General features: G+C 44.3%; 1 protein-coding gene across 2 annotated transcripts in view; it reads left to right on the plus strand.

Annotated features, from left to right (window-relative positions):
• Positions 1-19,303, plus strand: part of HK1 (hexokinase 1) — an 80,466-nt gene that overhangs the window by 42,933 nt on the left and 18,230 nt on the right. For both annotated transcript variants that reach the window (XM_054035578.1, XM_054035577.1), the window contains 7 exons: positions 55-238; positions 4,221-4,376; positions 7,127-7,360; positions 9,275-9,579; positions 13,144-13,292; positions 13,405-13,524; positions 14,892-14,987. In XM_054035578.1, the coding sequence (XP_053891553.1) occupies positions 55-238; positions 4,221-4,376; positions 7,127-7,360; positions 9,275-9,579; positions 13,144-13,292; positions 13,405-13,524; positions 14,892-14,987 (1,244 nt within the window). The remainder of the gene's footprint in view (positions 1-54; positions 239-4,220; positions 4,377-7,126; positions 7,361-9,274; positions 9,580-13,143; positions 13,293-13,404; positions 13,525-14,891; positions 14,988-19,303) is intronic.

Raw genomic sequence — 19,303 nt, forward strand, 5'->3', positions numbered from 1 at the left:
TTTTGTTTTTTGTTGGCTTGTTTTGTTAATATCTGCTGGTATCTGTTCCTAAAGGTACTGGCACGAATGCCTGCTACATGGAAGAATTGAGGCATATTGATCTGGTGGAAGGTGATGAGGGGAGGATGTGCATTAACACTGAGTGGGGAGCCTTTGGAGATGATGGGTCACTAGAAGACATCAGAACTGAGTTTGACAAGGAGATTGACCGTGGATCCCTCAATCCTGGAAAACAACTGTAAGTGAGACTTTCATTTGCTTATTTAGTGGCATAAAATGATTGAGATTAATCTATAAACTCATAGTAGAGCAATCTCAGGATTAGGCAATTTAGTGAGGCAATTATAGGAAGCAGCCCTGTGAAGTCTGTCACATTTAAAACAATTCCACCTTGTAGTCTACAAACCATAGGCCAGGGGAAGCTTTGAGATCTTACTTATGGATGGACAAAATGAAATATAACCCCCACCCCACCCCTGGACTCTTGCCCGTGGCTCAAGTGAATTGATCCAAAGCCTTTTTATTCTAAAGTTCTGCTGTGACACTGGCTGTCCCCACCATCACAGGTCTTCAGTAAGATTGGGCCTCATTCTTTTCCAGTCCAGAAGTTTCCAAGCAAATTCCCCTTTTTTCCTCTTCCCTCACTGTGAACTTCCAACAGGTCTTGACTCCTTTCTTCCCTTAATACTTCAATAGGCCCAAATTCCCACCTCACCACACCCTTAACCTGTTAAAGTTTGGTTTACAGGCCCAAAAACTCAGGCACTTGCTGCTGTGCTTTGACTCCAATGAATTTAAATATCGTGTACTGTGAGATCTCAGTGAAACCAGTGATTTTTTTTTTTTCTTCTCCATTCCCCACACCACCTCTCTACTCTCAGGTGTATGTCTTATCCCATATAACTGTTTTTTCCCTTTCAAACTTCCTGCACCTTCAGCAGGCTCTTGGACCTTTGTCCCATGTAAATCACCTCTCTGCAGCAGGATGTGAGAATTTCGGTGAGTCTAAGGTTGGTGAAGGAGAACAAATCGAGTTGTACTTTGTCTGGCTCTAAGGTCTTTTAGCTTTTGATGTCTCTCTGATCTTTGGGCTGGATTTACAGCTTTCCTGCTGGAATTTATTGCTTCCTGCTGGCTGCTCTAAACTTGCCCAGCTGGTTATGACTCCCAGGAGAGACTGGGTGCAGCAGAGGATTTGGGTCATGGTTCGTAAAACAAATGTGGCTGTCTGAACTGGGCAGAGGGAAGCAAGATAGCTCTAGTGCCTCCACCTACTGCAGTCCCCATCTTAACAAATTAATTACCAGGTAGTAAAATAGAGCTATCTATGCTGATAATATACCCATTGAGTAGGGGGGCTAAGGGAGGTTTAGCACTGCATGTTTGTGAACCATAGAAAAGGAGGAGGGGACACTCCATCCACTGAAGTTTCGTTAGCACTTGTGAAATCACTGCCTGAGACACCATTGTATTCAGCATCATTTTTAGTCAGGAATATCTCTGATTTCCCTGTACTGTAGCCTGGAAACCCCCTACCACAAAGCCATGTCTTTCCTCCCTTTCATTACTGTATGGTCTCTAAGTCTTTTGGTTCTCAGTACTGATCATGGTTTGGTCCAGATAGAATCCTATTGCTTGAGATTTTTCCTTGTAAACAAGCGTGCGTACACCCACCCAAGTAGCTTTACTAGATGGGCTGGGTGTGGTTACAGCACCCCATCCAGCCTGATTGTTCGAGAGTTTATTACTGGAATAGACTATTCATTCATTTTACTACCACCTTGGTAATAGCAATATTGTCAGGGTTGGTCCTTGATAAATAGTAATGGTTATAGTACTTTATTTCTGTCTTGGCATGTTCATTTTCCAGGCTTGTCTCAGTGATCACTGAAGGAGTCCCTTTTACAGTATTAAACAGCCCTATTACAGTACAATACTTGGTATAGAACGCTGGCTAATGTGCTAAAGTTAACCAGAATGACTCTTAAGTCATTTGGTTTAATATGGAAGAATGATATTTATAAATTCTTTTTGATAGTTGGCACTTAGTCTAGGCTTAAGAGGTTAGAGACACATTTTGCATACTGCCATGCACTTGAAAGGGTTTAAACAACAGTTAAAAAGGGGAATTAAGAAGCACTTGTCTCTTTGCTAGAAGAGTACAGTGACAGTTCAGTAAATTCTGCCTCTGTCATTTTGTTTAAAGCTACTCAGATCAGTATTTGAGCTGGATCCCAAAACCCAGTAAGTTTTCTCTTTACTTCAAAACTATCCTGTAGGTCATTGAAAAGGATAACTTCCCAGTGAGTCTGAGGTGCAGGATTTTGTCTGCGGGCCGGTCTGCTCTGCAAAGTTACATCGGCAGTTACATCTCTCATGGCTGTGAAAAATCCACACCCCTGAGAGATGTAGTTAAGTCAACCTAACCCCCAGTGTAAATGGCGCTAGGTCAGTGGAAGAATTCTGCTGCCTCTCGAGGAGGTGGATTACTTGCAGCAGCAGGAGAACTCCTCCCGTCACTGGAGTAAGCATCTACACTGAAGCACTTCAGTGGCGCAGCTGCAGCAGTGCAGCTGTAGCGTTTGAAGTGGAGACATAGCATGAGTTATGGATATCATTGTTGCTGAGGTTGAATTTACTTGTCTGTTTCAGTTCAGTCTAATTTCCTGCATTCAGCCTGTATCACAACCTTGTGAAATTCTATTTGCCCCGTCTTGTCTGAGGCAGCTAATTTAAAATAAAATCATATTAGCTTGTTCATTATCTTAATTATCATGCTGGTAAGGGTGGATGAGTAGACACTATGCCTGAGCAGGTACCTTTTCATGATGATTTTGTGAGGTTCTGTTAGCACCCACTGCTGCTACTTTAACCTGAATCTTGTCTGAATCCTACACTTGCTTTTGTCGCAGCTTGGCTTCCAGTGCTTCTTATCCTCAATATCATCAGATGTTACCATGCTGTGCTGACTGTTTCTTGACAGCTCTAATTTAGTATTATTTCCTGCATTTAGAGTCCATAGTTAGCCAGCACTGCCTATCCTGAATCCAGTCCTGGTCTGTTCTGCTGATGTGTTCGGATGTTGCCTTTGGAACTTCTGCTCTCGGTGGTGCTTGACATTTTTTGTCTTGTACAATGTACACACGCTGGATCATATATGCAACTGCATCCAAAAGTTAGGTGGGATCAGGTGACGAGTATGCACGTGTGCACTGAGTTGGGCGTCAGTAAGATTTTACCAAGTTGTGGTGGGGGACATGTCCCTTCCATAGACTAGCATAAATACCAGAGCACAATGGAAAGTTCACAGTCAACATGTCATGTTACCAGAAGCATCTTCGGATTTACATTCTGAACTGTTTTTGTGCATTTCAGTAAGAAGGGGAGATTAAATTTATATGTAAAATGGGGTATTTGGTTACATTTATTACTTTGCCCTGACGGCTGCTGCAACCTCTGTATAGCAGTGGCACTTGTCACTTTTCTTGAAAAGTGGCATCCTTATTTGAAAAGGAAAGAAACTAGTATGTTAGGCAGCACTGTCAGTCTTTTGGCTTTTCCTACTTGGTCTGTTGCAGAGCAGACAAGTGGATAAAAGCCTGAAACTAATATTTGTATGTAAGAAATTATTGAGTTTCCTTTTTGAATGTTCTCCAGTGACATGATTAGTGCTATTTTGAGAACTATTAGTTGATGACTCAGAAATTCTCATTGTCATATGGTGGGGGCATTTATGTAAATAACAGTCCAGATTTTCAGCCAGGCCTTAGCCCAGCTTCTCTTCTAGCAAGACCAGTTCTACTCTTGCATGTATTTGCAGGTGCAGACCATACCACTAAGCATTATAAATCAAGTAGGTGACTTACAGATGCAAATCAGGTACTGTACTTAGTGACATCTAAGTGACAGAATTTCACCCACTATTATTTGCAGATGCGTTTTTGGCCTCTCTGAGGTTTCTCTGTATAATGAGGGCACTTTCCACTCATAACCCTGATCCTGTGTCTGTTGCATATTTGAATGATCTTAATTCAATAAATGATATTGCCAGAGTTGTAGCAAATAGCAGAATATGGTTTCCCCTCTTAGTAGAAAAGATGGGAGGTCGAAAAGCATCCACGGTGACTTACTTCTGAACTTTAGATAAAAAGTCTAAATCTGAGAGTTCACTGTGAAAACTTTTAACTTGTGTGTTTTTGTTGTTGTTGTTGTTGTTACAGGTTCGAGAAGATGGTCAGCGGACAGTACATGGGTGAGCTGGTCAGGCTTATCCTTGTAAAGATGGCCAAAGAGGGACTACTGTTTGAGGGGCGAATCACTCCAGAGCTTTTAACCAAAGGAAAATTTGAAACGAAACATGTGTCTGCCATAGAAAAGTGAGCAACTCATTTCTTGCTTTCTTTCTCTTTTTTTCTTTCTTTCTGTGATTTGTAAAGGCATCAGCACGTGCAGTTTTGTGGCCACCTCTTCCTTTTTTAATTCTTTGCTGCCCCTTTCTTATTTGGCAGTGGCTAGGAAAGTGGGATAAAATAATCTTGGTGGCTGCTGTGTGAACAAGGAGTTTCAGGGCAGGCTCTTAGATGGCCCGTTGCAAACGGCCGCTTTCTGACTGCAGTGTGAACAAGTAGTGTGTCTAATAGCAGTGGACAATAAATGTACTTAGTCTTGCATCCCCCAACCTATTTGCTAATGTTCCTACACTTACAGAGTTCTGGGCGCAATTGCCAAATGTGTAAAGTGAAGCTGGGACATTGATTTCAAATGAACCTAAAACTTAAGTATAAAATTAGATCCAGGACCTGATTCTTATTTATACGAGGGCCCCCTTTACACCACTCTGGGCAGTGTGAAGGGACCTTAAAGTTGGTTTAAAGGTAATTACATTCGCATCCACTTTAAAATCCATTTACGTTGCCAGAATCGTGTAAAGGTGACTTTAGTGTAAATGAGAATCAGACTTCAAATCTGTTCACCAACTTAATATGGGAGCTCCAGTTTACTAACGTACTTTGTTAACTCAAAGGGCATTTATTAATCTCATTGGGAGTTAAAGCACCACTGCCATCAATAGCCATTGTTGCCTGGTGCACTCCTCTATTTCCAAACAGAGCCTTTTCCCAGACCTGACTACCCAAGTGAGTGGTTTGCTACCAGCGCCTCCTCTTGTTTGTGTTGGCATCGTGCATTTTTGACAGTATTTCTGGCAGTTTGCTTACTGTCATCCTTTCAGGAATGAGAGGTCAAAAATAGAAACTAGAAATACCGATGTGCTAATGCACTTTGCCATTCTAAACCAGTGTGCTTTCTGGGGTAGAAATGATAGTGACGCATGGTCTGTTGGCATGCCTGTGGAGGTGTGAATATTTTTGAAGTGCTATCAAGTCCTGGCAGGTGATTGGTGTTTCTACTGAAACCTATCTCTACTATCTAGAACGTTGCAACTACCATGTATTCCACCGTGGTGTACCAGAAACATATTCTCCTACCACGTAATTAAACCTGTTAAAAGTGTTGCTTAGTGCATACCAGTAAATGTTTCTGTAACACCCTCTCCCATCTCCATATTACTGTCATGTAGAAAATAAATAAATGTGAAAAGTATACAGAGCATCCCATCCAGTAAACAACAATTTATATTACACTGACCTGTAAAATATGAGGTGATGAATGTGACAATGTCAGCACCTTTTCAGTCGATACTTACGGCTTTCACTACTGATTTTTAAAATTTGTATTACAGTATAATACTCTCCTTGAGCCAAATTTTTAAAAATCTGTTTCTGATTTTTGGGTCTACAATTTTTGGTGCAATATTGTGGGAACAGTCAGTAATTTCTGCAACTTCTGCGGAGCCAACCCTCTTTCCCTGCACACCTCCCTACATCCTATTCCATAAGCAACTCCACATTAAAAGTGAAAATGGATCCAACTTACATTCACATGCATGTATAGTCAATAGAAAGGTGAGTGAAGAGAATTAAGGTATTGTGGTGTTTAAAAACCAACAGTGAGAACCACTGTAGAAAATTTCAGCGAAAAAGGTAAAAGTTTTACAAAGTTATAAAAATCTGAAAAACATGCTTTAGAATGAAAAATGCTTAGACACCCTTAGCTTATAGCCATCTCTGTATACCCTGGCCCTAATTCAGGTGACATTTAAAGCATGTGAGTATGGAATTACTTGTGTGTTCAAAGTTAGGCACATGCTTAAGTAGCTTGCTGAATGGTGGCCTCTGCTTATCATTCAAAATTGTGAATTAGTTTATTATAATTTAAAAAAAGTCAACAAGGCATAAAGAAATTTAATTTCTCCAGGCATGTAGAGGTGTACAGCTGAGATGCTTACTAGTTCCCTGGGGCAATTAACCAAAGGAACTTTAATGGCATTGCTGCTCTCTTTTTTTGCTTTGGAGGTGACAAATGACTGGCTTCCACAGGCTTCTCCATGTCTTTTTACCATCCTTCTCTTACATGTACATGCCATGTTATCAGGTAACACTTGGCAATAGCAATATAAATATTATTGTCGGCAGTTTTGGTTTGGCTTCACACGTGTTTGAATTATGGCAAAGTCACTAGAAAGTAGATTTGCTCAGACAATCTGGCACAGTGAACAAAATTGCTCCCTGTTGGAGGTGAATCTTATAAACTCATCTTAATTAAGACGTGATGCACCTTGGCAAACAAATTTTGAGGTGATGAACAGCATTTTAAATATATATACATATATACATATACATATATATATACATATACATATATATATATAAGTAGAATAGTACTGACAGAACTGGTGCTAACAGAATTGTTGAAACTACATTGTACCACTGATAGAAATGATTTCATAGACTATATATTTCCATTGGGCTTTACTGAAAAGCTCTATATTCTTAGCAAACATTATTTTGGCTTTAGTCTCCCTTGTTTTGTACTTTGTGATTGTGTAGTCCAGTTAATAGAGAGATTGACATGGGCTGATATTGCCCTCAACTGCTTTTTCTAAGACCCTTCTCAGACTCTCAGAACATTGTCATGTGGCAAAGCACCTGACATCAGATCATGTTACTTAATTATGCATTTTATAATTTAATATTAAAGAGTTCACTGTTTAAATTCCTGTCTGTAGAAGCAAAGAAGGTCTGAATAAAGCCAAAGAAATTTTGACACGTCTTGGGGTAGAACCATCCCATGAAGACTGCATTGCTGTCCAGCACGTCTGTACAATTGTTTCATTCCGTTCTGCTAATCTGGTGGCTAGTACTCTGGGTGCGATTCTGAATCAATTGCGTGATAATAAAGGCGTAACCAGGCTGCGCACCACGGTGGGTGTGGATGGTTCCCTTTACAAGATGCATCCACAGTAAGTCCTGCTGTTTCTATAATTAATATTTGGCATCTGTTAGGATTCATCTTTTGCAAAGGTCAGACATGTAATATGAGGCCAGCATCTTGACATGCAGTCACGAATGAGATAAGGAAACAGAAGTTGTGTGCGCGCATATGTATATTGAGAAGTAAAAATCTATATGGAGAAATGTTGTTGCCTTTAACTGTAGGACTACGTTGGTAATTCAAAGGCGCCTAAGGGAAGTAGGTAACCAACTCTCATTGAAAGTAATTGTGGTTTGGATGCCTGACTCCCTTATGTGCCTTTGAAAGTCCCAGCTGTAAAGGACAATTTATTTGATCAACAATACAGTTAAATATCCAAAGACTGTACTTTTGTGCCTATGGACTGGGCTCTCAGGAGGAAACCCCAGTAATAGAATGTTATTCCTTATTACCTGTTTAAACTGAATTGTTTTGAAAATGACTTTGATAACCCCATTTCTCCAGTCTTCCCTTGCTTATACTTGGAAGTTAGAAGGAAAAAATAGTGTCTGCCTTTCCTTGTCCTTATAAAAGCAGCTTATTTGTTTCTCTGTTTCTAAGCTGCATTTTTATAATGTACTAGTTCAGATTGATGTAAACTTCATAGAGGAGGCAGTCTTATTTTTTTAATGTGTATCAAAGTTACCATGTAGCTTGTTTACAGTCACTTGAAGATATTCTAGTTCTAACAGTTAAACCAATGACCAAAGGCTTTGGTCCTGCAGACACTTACCTGTGAAGTCATTGGGTTAGAGTTAAGCATGTGCATAAGTGTTTGCAGGATCAGCACCAAAACCACAAAACTGACAGAAATAACAAGGGTACAGGCATGATTTCTTTAGTATCCTTCATGTGCAGAGGCTAGAATGTTTTTCATAATGAGGTGTCTGTTTCATAAATTAATTTAGAATTAGTCCTAACAAATGGTTTTACTCTACTCTGTAGTACCATTGTTGTCACACATCAGAATTTTGGTGTACACAAAAGCTGGAAGCGTGTACTACCTCTAATGAACAGTATCTAGTTGGAAAAGTTAGTTACTTAAAATATTTTGATACTGCTTTGGGGGTGGAGCATATAATATAGATATATTGTAGATGGAACATAAAGGAGAAGAATAAACATTTTGTGTGGAATATTTTTGGAAGAAACAAAAATGTTTGCATTTCTTAAATCTTTTTGTGGAAATTTTCTGGTATTTTGGTGAATATTTTTTTAATTTTTTGTTGTTCAAAAGGAAAATATTCCCTGAAAATGTTTATGGGAAAAACACCATTATTTTTATCCCCTCTACTAGATATCAGGTATCTAGTGCATGCTGTTTGTTTATTCTGTTGTTTTTAATTTATAAGCTGATATTTTGAGCTTTTAAATTAATTTTTATACGTTTCCTCTTAAGTATTAAAAAGAAAAATCAAGAATATTGTGATTCCAGCTAAAAGGAATCTGCAATAACATAAGAGATGCCATAGTGGCTCACATCGTAGGGTGATCCAGTTTGACCCTGATATGTCCTCTTAAGAGGATGATATTCTGAGAGTTTTTTTTCCATGGCTTTTGCTAGGATTTTATCTGAATTCAGGGAAAAAATCTGTCTATCAGATGAATACTTTTCCACTCTACCCTTTCGTCATGATGATTCCTTTTACAAGGGAAGACATACTTCAGCTTGTGTGATATGAGGAAAGCACTGCCCAAGGAGGTTTGGGGCTGGTGCATGCTTGGTTAGGAAACTTGCAAGGAAAAACTCATTGTGCAGCAGAAAACAGGGACTGGAAAATTTCAAAGACAGAGAAGCTAACCTATTTCCCATGCTCCTTTCATGTTTTATAGCCAGTGATGACCAGTGCAGATTTTTGAGCTGACCAGAGAGAGATTACAGTTTTACAATTTTCTCTTGCAGATATGCCAGACGCTTACAGAAAACAACGAGGCGATTAGTTCCTGACTCTGACGTGCGATTCCTTCTGTCTGAGAGTGGCAGTGGAAAGGGTGCTGCAATGGTCACAGCAGTAGCATACAGGTTGTCTGAGCAGCACAGGCTGATAGATGAGACTCTGGCTGAATTCAAGCTTACTCATGAGCAGCTGTTGCAGATTAAAAAAAGGATGCGATCAGAAATAGAAGCTGGGCTGAGGAAGAAAACTCATGAAAATGCAAAAGTAAAAATGCTGCCTACCTTTGTTCGCAGCACACCAGATGGAACAGGTAGTTTCATTATAATTGATGCAAGAGCAGCATGGTAGATACTAGGGCTGTTGATTAATTGCAGTTAACTCACAAAAATTAATCACGATTTAAAAAAATAAACAGTAGAATACCATTTGAAGTGTATTACATGTTTTTGATGTTTTTCTACATTTTTAAATATATTGATTTCAGTTAGACCACAATATACAAAGTTGACAGTGCTCACTTTATATTATTATTTTTATTACAAATGTTTGCACTGTAAAAATGGCAAACAAAAGATAATATTTTTCAGTTCACCTCATACAAGTACTGTAGTGCAATCTCTTTATCGTGAAAGTGCAACTTACAAATGTATGGTTTTTTTTTTTTTGTTACATAACTGCACTCAAAAACAAAACAGTGTAAAACTTTAGAGTCTACAAGTCCACTCAGTCCTACTTCTTGTTCAGCCAATCGCTAAGACAAACAAGTTTGTTTACGTTTACGGGAGAGATTGTTGCCAGCTTCTTGTTTACATGTCACCTGACAGTGAGAACAGGTGTTCGCATGGCACTTTTGTAGCCGGCATTGCAAGGTATTTACGTGCCAGATATGCTAAACATTCGTATGCCCCTTCATGCTTCGGCCACCATTCCAGAAGACATGCTTCCATGCTGATGACGCTCGTTAAAATAATAATGCGTTAATTAAATTTGTGACACAACTCCTTGGGGGAGAATTGTATGTCTTCTCCTCTGTTTTTCCTGCATTCTGCCATATATTTCATGTTATAGCAATCTCGGATGATGACCCAGCACATATTGTTCGTTTTAAGAACACTTTCACTGCAAATTTGACAAAACACAAAGAAGGTACCAATGCGAGATTTCTAAAGATAGCTACATCACTTGACCCAAGATTTTAGAATCTGTAGAAGTGCCATCCAAAATCTGAGAGGGATGAGGTGCAGAGCATGCTTTCAGAAGTCTTAAAAGAGCAACACACTGAGGCGGAAATTACAGAACCCGAACCACCAAAAAAGAAAATCAACCTTCTGCTGGTGGCATCTGACTCAGATGATGAAAATAAACATGCGTCGGTCTGGACTGCTTTGAATGGTTATCGAGCGGAACCCGTTATCAGCATGGATGCATGTCCTCTGGAATGGTGGTTGAAGCACGAAGAGACATATGAATCTGTAGTGCATCTGGCACATAAATATCTTGCAACACCGGCTACAACAGTGCCATGCGAATACCTGTTCTCACTTTCAGGTGACATTGCAAACAAGAAGCGGGCAGCATTATCACCTGCACATGTAAACAAACTTGTTTGAGCAATTGGCTGAACAAGAAATAGGACTGAGTGAACGTGTAGGCTCTAAAGTTTTACATTGCTTTATTTTTGAATGAAGGGTTTTTTTTGTACATAATTCTACACTTGTAAATTCAACTTTCATAATAAAGAGATTGCACTACAGTACTTGTATTAGGTGAATTGAAAAATACGATTTCTTTTGGTTTTTACAGTGCAAATATTTATAGTAAAAAATAAATATAAAGTGAGAACTGTACACTGTATTCTGTGTTGTAATTGAAATCAATATATTTGAAAATGTAGAAAATAGCCAAAACTATTTAAATAAATGGTATTCTATTATTATTGAACAGTGCAATTAATCACATAATTAATTTTTTTAATCGCTTGACAGCCCTAGTAAAGCCCTACATAGCAGACTGTACTTCCAGCCAAGCAGGACGCTGTGGTGCAAGAAAATAAAAAATATAAACTTGGAGCTGAAATGCTAGTTTGTAATTTAATGAATTGGATCCAGCTAATGGATTTGTGTCTGGAGTAGAGTGTGTGTTCACTACAAAACTCTTAAACCACCAAAAAGAGGAAATTCTGAGTCAAGGCTATAATTCCTCTTTTAACACATCTTCTGTAAATTAGAGTGGCAGTTGTGAGTCTATACATAAATATAAATGCAGCTCTCTGCCCCACTGCTTTCCACTAGTTGAGAGCTTACAGGTACCTTTGCCTCATCTAGTACTTGGTGCAAAATCTGTAAGTCAGTGGGAGTGTTTCAGAGAGCCATGAAAAGTGGCTGGTTCCATTCTCATCGCTCCTGTATAGGTAGGGTTACCAGATATAGGGTTACCATACGTCCTCTTTTTCCCGGACATGTCCGGCTTTTCGGCACTCAAACCCCCGTCCGGGGGGGAATTGCCAAAAAGCCGAACATGTCCGGGAAAATGCCGCTCAGGCACTTCCCCTCCCGGGGCAGCTCTGCTCCTCCCCTGACTCTTCGGCTCTGTTTAAGAGCCGAGCTGCCCGAGCGCTATGGGCTTCAGGCAGCCCCCTTGCCTCCGGACCCCAGCCGCCGGCCAGGCACTTCCCCTCCTGGGCTCCGGCAGCGCAGGGTCCAGAGGCATGGGGGCTGCCCGAAGCCGGTAGCGCTGGGGCAGCTCGGCTCTTAAACAGAGCTGAAGAGTCAGGGGAGGAGCAGAGCCTCCAGCCGCGGCGGCTCTGCTCCTCCCCGACTCTTCGGCTCTGTTTAAGAGCCAAGCGCTACGGGCTTTGGGCAGCCCCCATACCTCCGGACCCTGCGCCGCCAGAGCCCGGGAGGGGAAGTGCCCGGCCGGGGGTGCAGGGTCCAGAGACAAGGGGGCTGCCGGAAGCCCAAGCGCTACCGGCTTCACGGTTTGCCAGGCAGCCTCCAGACCCTGCGCCCCCAGCTGGGCGCTTCCCCTCCTGGGCTCCAGCTGCGCTGGGGAAGCGCCGGCCGGTGGCGCAGGGTCTGGGGGCTGCCCAGCAAACCGTGAAGCCGGTAGCGCTCGGGCAGCCCTTTCCGCGTGGCTGGGAGTGGGAGGGAGGAGGGGGCGGAGTTAGGGCGGGGGAAGGGGCAGAGTTGGGGCGGGGCTGGGGGTGGGGAAATGGGTGGGCCAGGGCCCCGTGGAGGGTCCTCTTTTTTTATTTGTTAGATATGGTAACCCTAACCAGATAGTAACTGTGAAAAAACAGGACTGGGGTTGAGGGGGAATAGGCATCTATATCAGAAAAAGTCCCCAAAAACGGGACTGTCCCTCTAAAAACAGGACATCTGGTCACCCTATATATAGGAATAGATACCTCAACCAGTAGAGACAGCCTCATGCTTTCTCTTGTCTTCCATATGTAGCAGAGAGAGAATGGCCACTCCCTTTTCTTCTTCCCTCACCTCCCAATGCCTGTCTCAAGCACATGCACTGCTTAAGACCACACTCTGCAGTTGCTGAAGCAGGAACATAGCACCATCTGCTGGCTTCCTGGAGAATTCTTCCCTTTTTAGAGAATGTGTAGTTGAGTTGAGCATGTGCAGTGGCAAAGACCACCCAGTCGTTGTTGTCTTTTGAAGGAGCGGCAGCTATGTGGCAATGTATTTCTTCTGTTCTTTTCAATAAGCAGGGAGAAGGCTTAGAATGAACATGAAAAATCTTTAAATCCTTCAGATGATAGAGAGAACTTTCAGAGTATTATGCCAAAATGCCTGCTTGAAAAATGGACACCTGCCTACGCTTTGTTTCTGTGTTCCTAAAATGTATAATTATTTTGTTACAGAGAATGGAGATTTTCTGGCTCTCGATCTGGGAGGAACAAACTTCAGAGTTTTGCTTGTGAAGATCCGTAGTGGTAAAAGGAGAACAGTTGAAATGCACAATAAAATATATGCTATTCCTATAGAGGTCATGCAGGGTACTGGAGAAGAAGTGAGCATTTCTATTTCTTTTTAGCATTATCACTTATTTTCAAAGAATGTATAAATATATATTTAAATAAATATGACTAATTGTAATAATGTTTATATATTTCTTTTTTAAGCTGTTTGATCACATTGTTAGCTGTATCTCAGACTTCCTGGATTACATGGGAATAAAAGGCGCACGACTTCCCCTTGGCTTTACGTTTTCCTTCCCTTGCAAGCAGACCAGTTTAGATGCTGTAAGTTTTTTATAATATCTTGTATCTTTTGAATCTGTCCTTTAGTGCTTCTTCTGGGCCTGATTCTCCACCCTCACACAGACTACATAATACTTACTCACATGAGTAGTTCTATTAAAGGTTGTGTGAGTAAGTCTGTGGAAAGAATTGCAGAATTATGTGCCTCAAATGTAATATTGACTTCTATAGTAGGGTAACCTTATTCTATTCAACACTGTTTTAGAAAGATGGCTTTCTCTACCACATTTTCATCTAGAATTCAACATCTACCGCTTGTGGTTACATTCTGGGTAGTAGCATTCTTTCCCTGTAATGTGATTTTTCTTTGGCTAAGATTGTAGCATCTTCAAAGGGTCCTTTATCTGGGACAATGGCACCCCCTATTTCACTTTTGTCTTGCATTTTCAGAGTTGAGCAGAATATGGAATGATTTAATTAGCAGATTTGCTTTTTAATTCTGGAGATTTTGTCATTCAATTAGAATTCGTTGCTTTAGTCCAAATTAAAAAGCTGATGCAAATTTTGAAGACGCAAAGAGACCTTCTCTCTAAATGTAGCTTCACAGTAAAATATTTGAAATTTGGAGTAAGTAGAAAATATATATAACATTCCTATTGAAAATAAGAGTAATATTCATATGTGAAGGAGTGCATCAATAATAGGTGCTCCATGACTCCTTTTGAATCTTTGAGACTTTTTTTCACTCTGAAGTGCATACTTTACAGTTTGTAAAGTGAGTATTTGTCTGTCAGATAAGCATTTTTAACATTAAAAACAAAACCATAACATGGTGAGCTCTGTCCAGAAACTATGCTTGAGGGTGAACCACCTACAGTATCAGGAAATAGAATTAATCACCTTCAGCTTGAAAAATGGTCCTTTTACCAAATGAGTTAAAAGAGCTGTTCCAGCCAGGAGAGGGAACCTGAGCATGACTGAAATACACAGTATATGCTGTTCAGTAGAGGGTTGTAGTACATTCCTATACTTGTGTTGTATTTTCCCAGAGAACGCTGGAGATGCTCTTCCTTGTTTCAGCGCTCCATATCTGTGGTTCACAGGTGTACAATCCAACAACTGGGTTCCAATCTGTAAGAGTCATGGTCATGGCTGTGAGGTCACCACTGCCATCTGCATATAATGTGGCATCAGGGTTAGAATGTACAACCTCTCACAGTGGAACACTGTTGTTTTGAGCCATGGGTTTAACTGCAGTTTGAAACAGATATGTATGTGCTTTTATGTGTGTGTGTATGTATTCAGTCTTTTAAACCTGTGTATGTATTTCAGAATGGTTTTTTAAAAACTCTTATGTTCTAATGAAAGACATACTCAGAAACTTAGTAATGAAAATCTCTTCTTTTTAGGGTATCCTCCTCAACTGGACCAAAGGCTTTAAAACGACAGATTGTGAAGGAGAGGATGTCGTGTATTTGCTTAGGGAAGGAATTAGAAGGAGAGAGGTGACATTTTAGTATTTCATTATTTTCTTGAATGTATTTGTTAACTTGATTGTGTGTGATAGAATTCTTATGCCTCTGGCATTCTGTCATTGATGAATTTGGATGCACTTTGCTTTTGTATTTACACAAATGGTACACATCTTACAAAGGGGCTAGGAAATACACAAAAGAAAGATTCTTGCCAAACAAAACCACTTGTTTCTCCACGCTTGGTTGCTTTGTGGGGATAGCGTATGTAGAGTACAGTTGGTATGTAGGAGCTATGAGGGGATGGAGCGTGCTCACTGCAGATGGAATCGTCAGGGAATTTGTCAAACTTTAACACATCTCTACTGAGAATGTGTGAACTGACATTTTTCAGAGGCTTGTAATTTGGCCAAATTTAGGTGAGTTTTCTTAGGGATGTGCCTTTTATCATCTCAGACACCAAGGCAATACCCCTGTCAAATTTCAGCTCCCTGCTCCAAAGAATGGAGATACTAGAGTTCTTCTTCGAGTGCTTGCTCATATCCATTCCATTAGGTGTGTTCGCGCCGCGTGCACGATCGTCGGAAGATTTTCTACCCTAGCAACACCGGCGGGTCGGCTGTGGAGCCCCCTAGAGTGGCGCCTTCATGGCGCTGAATATATACCCCAGCCGACTCGGCGCCCCCTCAGTTCCTTCTTACCGCCCCTGACGGTCGTTGGAACTGTGGAGCGCGGCATAGCTGTCCTCCACTCTCCCTAGCTTTGTTAGTTATTCGCAGTTGTAGTTATAGTTATAGTTCTAGTGTTTGTAGTTAAATAGTTAAATAGTTTTAAAGTTGTTATAGTTGTTATAGTAGTCCAGGGGACTAAGGGGGTCGTCTCCCCCTTTCTCCCCCGGCCGCGGGCCCGGGCTCATGCCCAAAGCTCCCGGCTTCAAGCAGTGCGCCTCCTGCGCTAAGCCTATGCCCACGAGCGACCCGCACGACTCCTGTCTGAAGTGCCTGGGAGAGTCCCACCAAACAGATAAGTGCAAGATCTGTAAGGCCTTCAGACCAAGGACCAAGAAAGAGCGGGACTTTCGGCTCCGGCAACTCCTGATGGAGGCGGCACTTAGTCCGGACACTCCCTCTACGAGCCAAGCCACGGCACCTAGCGCCTCGGTGCGCAGTGCCCCAGCAGCACCGGCAATGCCGACCGCGCGGGTGGTGTCGGACAAGCCTCCCCGGCACCGGACCTCGTCGGCACTGCAGCAAGTACCTCGACGCCGGTCATTATCCCCGGGGCATAAAAAAGCCCATAAGACGGGGACCTCCGTGCTGAAGGCGCCGGCTCCCTCAGTGCCGGGGGTAGAGCCGAATCCGCCGGTGGAGCACCGGAAACAGGTGCCTCCAGCACTGTCGACTCCGGCACCGAGGCCGTTGAGTCCGGTGCAGATAGCGTCTCCACCGAGACCGGAGATAATACAACTCCCGTCGACTCCGGAGACCTTCGTGGCGGCGAGAGACTTGATAGCTCTCACAGAGCCGGCACCGCCTCAACCACTGGCACCGACGGCACCGTTGACTCGCCCGGTCCAGTCAAGGGGGAAACCTGCCCTGATGCGCCCTCCATCGCAAGGGCTGGAACCTCGGCACCGGTCCAGGTCCCGAAGCAGGTCCCCACGCCGCTCGCAGTCCCGGCACCGAATATCACCTCGGCACCGGTCGTACTCGCGGCCAAGATCTTCGTCGCGGCACCGCTCTACGTCTCGGCACCGCTATGATCGTCGGCACCGATCAACGTCGAGACGTAGTTCTCGGCACCGCTACGGTCGACGCTCGACGTCGAGAGGCCGCTCCCGGCACCGGGCATACTCCAGGTCCTCGTCGAGGTCCAGATCCGGCTCCCGACACCGACGAGATCATCGGCACCGATCGCGGTCCAGGCACCGTTCGCCGGCACCGCGCAGAGATAGATCATCTCCGGACCGGCACCGTGCGGCACCGCAGCCCACGGGAATCGTCTCGTTTCTCTCGGCACCGCCATGGCCATCAAGATCGGTGTCTCGCTCCTCGGAGGACCTGTCGAGATCGGCATACCCCCCTCAAGGGCAAGCCGAGGAACGGAACTTGGGCCATTGGCAGGAGATGGCAGAGGACCACTCTCATGGCCCATCTCACTGGTCGTTTTGGACCCCGTGTGCGTACCACCCGGAGCAAGGGGCTCCAATACCATCGACCTCTCGCTCGGGTCACTCAGTTAGAAGGGTCCCGGAATCCACCATCTCTCGGCCTCCGCCAGGGGGCATGGAGGCTTCCGTGTCCACGCCACCCGACACCATAGATCCAAGTACAGGTGATGCTCCGGCCCAGGAGCAGGGGGATCAGGACCCTTCATTGGATCCAGTACCACCGGAGGCATCTTCCTCTTCCTCTCCGGATGAGGCAGTGGCGGGCACGTCATGTACAGGTCCCCCTCCGATAGATCTTCGGGCTCACCAGAATCTCCTGCGTAGGATGGCCCGTAATATGGACCTGCAGGCGGAGGAGATAGTGGAAGTGCAGGACCCTATCGTTAACATCCTCGGAGCGGATGCCCCATCGAGGGTGGCGTTACCCCTGATCCGCACGATACAAACCAATGCGGATACGATATGGCAAACTCCTGCCTCTATCCCACCCACAGCGAGAGGGGTGGAAAGGAAATACTTTGTCCCGTCTAAGGACTATGGGTACTTGTACACCCACCCCCAACCGTGTTCACTGGTGGTGGCATCAGTGAACGCAAGAGAGCGCCACGGTCAGCAGGCTGCAGCGCCTAAATCAAAGGAGGCTAAGCGGCTCGATTTGTTTGGCCGTAAGGTTTACTCAGCCGGAGGGCTGCAACTTAGAGCGGCGAACCAGCAGGCGCTCCTGAGCCGCTACAACTTCAACTCCTGGAACTCTATGGGGAAGTTTAAGGAGTTGATTCCCCAAGAGTCCAGGGAGGAGTTTGGAGCCATGGTAGAGGAGGGTAAGAAGGTGGCTCGGACCTCCTTGCAAGCCTCCTTGGACATAGCGGACTCGGCTGCGAGGACCATGGCTTTGGGTATCGCTATGCGGAGGATCTCCTGGCTTCAGGTTTTGGGGTTGCCCCCGGAGCTGCAGCAAACCCTACAGGATCTGCCCTTTGAGGGACATGGATTGTTCTCGGACAAGACGGACTCTCGCCTGCAGAGCCTCAAGGACTCGAGAACAATCATGCGCTCCCTGGGGATGCATGTTGTGGGCCCTCAGCGCAGACCATTTAGGCCGCAGCCTCAGCGCTTCTACCCCCCCCCCGCCTCGTCAGAGACAGGACTCGACCCGGAGGCGAGGGCGAGGTGGTAGAAGAAGGTGGACCGGCCCTCAACCCGGCCAAAACCAAGGGCCACCTAGACCACCTTCAGGCCCCAGGCAGAACTTTTGAAGGTGCGGTCGAGGACGGCGCCCCAGTCATCGCCCAGGATCCAGCCCCCTCCTTCCGGGATCGCCTCTCCCACTTCCACCGTGCTTGGTCCCTTATAACTTCAGACCGCTGGGTCCTCCGCACGGTGGAGAAGGGATACGCTATCCAGTTTTCTTCTATCCCCCCCTCCCACCCCCCTTCCCCGTCCCTCTTCAGGGACCCTTCTCACGAGCAACTTCTTATACAGGAGGTTTCTACGCTCCTGGCCATGGGGGCCATAGAGGAGGTTCCGATAGAGTTAAGGGGCAGGGGATTTTATTCCCGTTACTTCCTGATCCCCAAGTCCAAAGGAGGTCTGCGGCCCATCTTGGACTTGCGCGGACTCAACAAATTCGTAGTAAAGTTGAAGTTCCGCATGGTCTCTCTGGGGGCCATTATCCCTTCCCTCGATCCTGGAGACTGGTTCGCCGCCCTCGACATGAAAGACGCATACTTTCACATCTCAATTTACCCACCTCACAGACGCTTCCTGCGATTCGTGGTAAACACGGTGCACTACCAATTTGCAGTCCTTCCTTTCGGCCTATCCTCGGCCCCAAGAGTGTTCACGAAATGTATGGCTGTCGTGGCAGCGTACCTTCGTCGGCAGGAGATACAGGTGTTCCCGTACCTAGACGACTGGCTGGTACGCGGTCGCACCAAAGAGCAAGTTCAAGCTCACGTCCACAGAATAGTGCACACATTCAACGAGTTGGGCATCCTACTCAACAAGGACAAATCCACTCTAGAACCTACCCAGAGAATAGATTTCATCGGCGCAGTTCTAGACTCCAGACGTGCACAAGCCATCCTGCCAGACAACCGCTTTGGCACCATCACGAGCCTCATTCAAGGGTTACAGGCCTTCCCAACTACCACGGTGAGGTCGTGCCTTACCCTGCTGG

Source organism: Malaclemys terrapin, chromosome 7 (assembly GCF_027887155.1).
Source record: "Malaclemys terrapin pileata isolate rMalTer1 chromosome 7, rMalTer1.hap1, whole genome shotgun sequence".
In the NCBI taxonomy this organism is placed as follows: domain Eukaryota; kingdom Metazoa; phylum Chordata; order Testudines; family Emydidae; genus Malaclemys; species Malaclemys terrapin.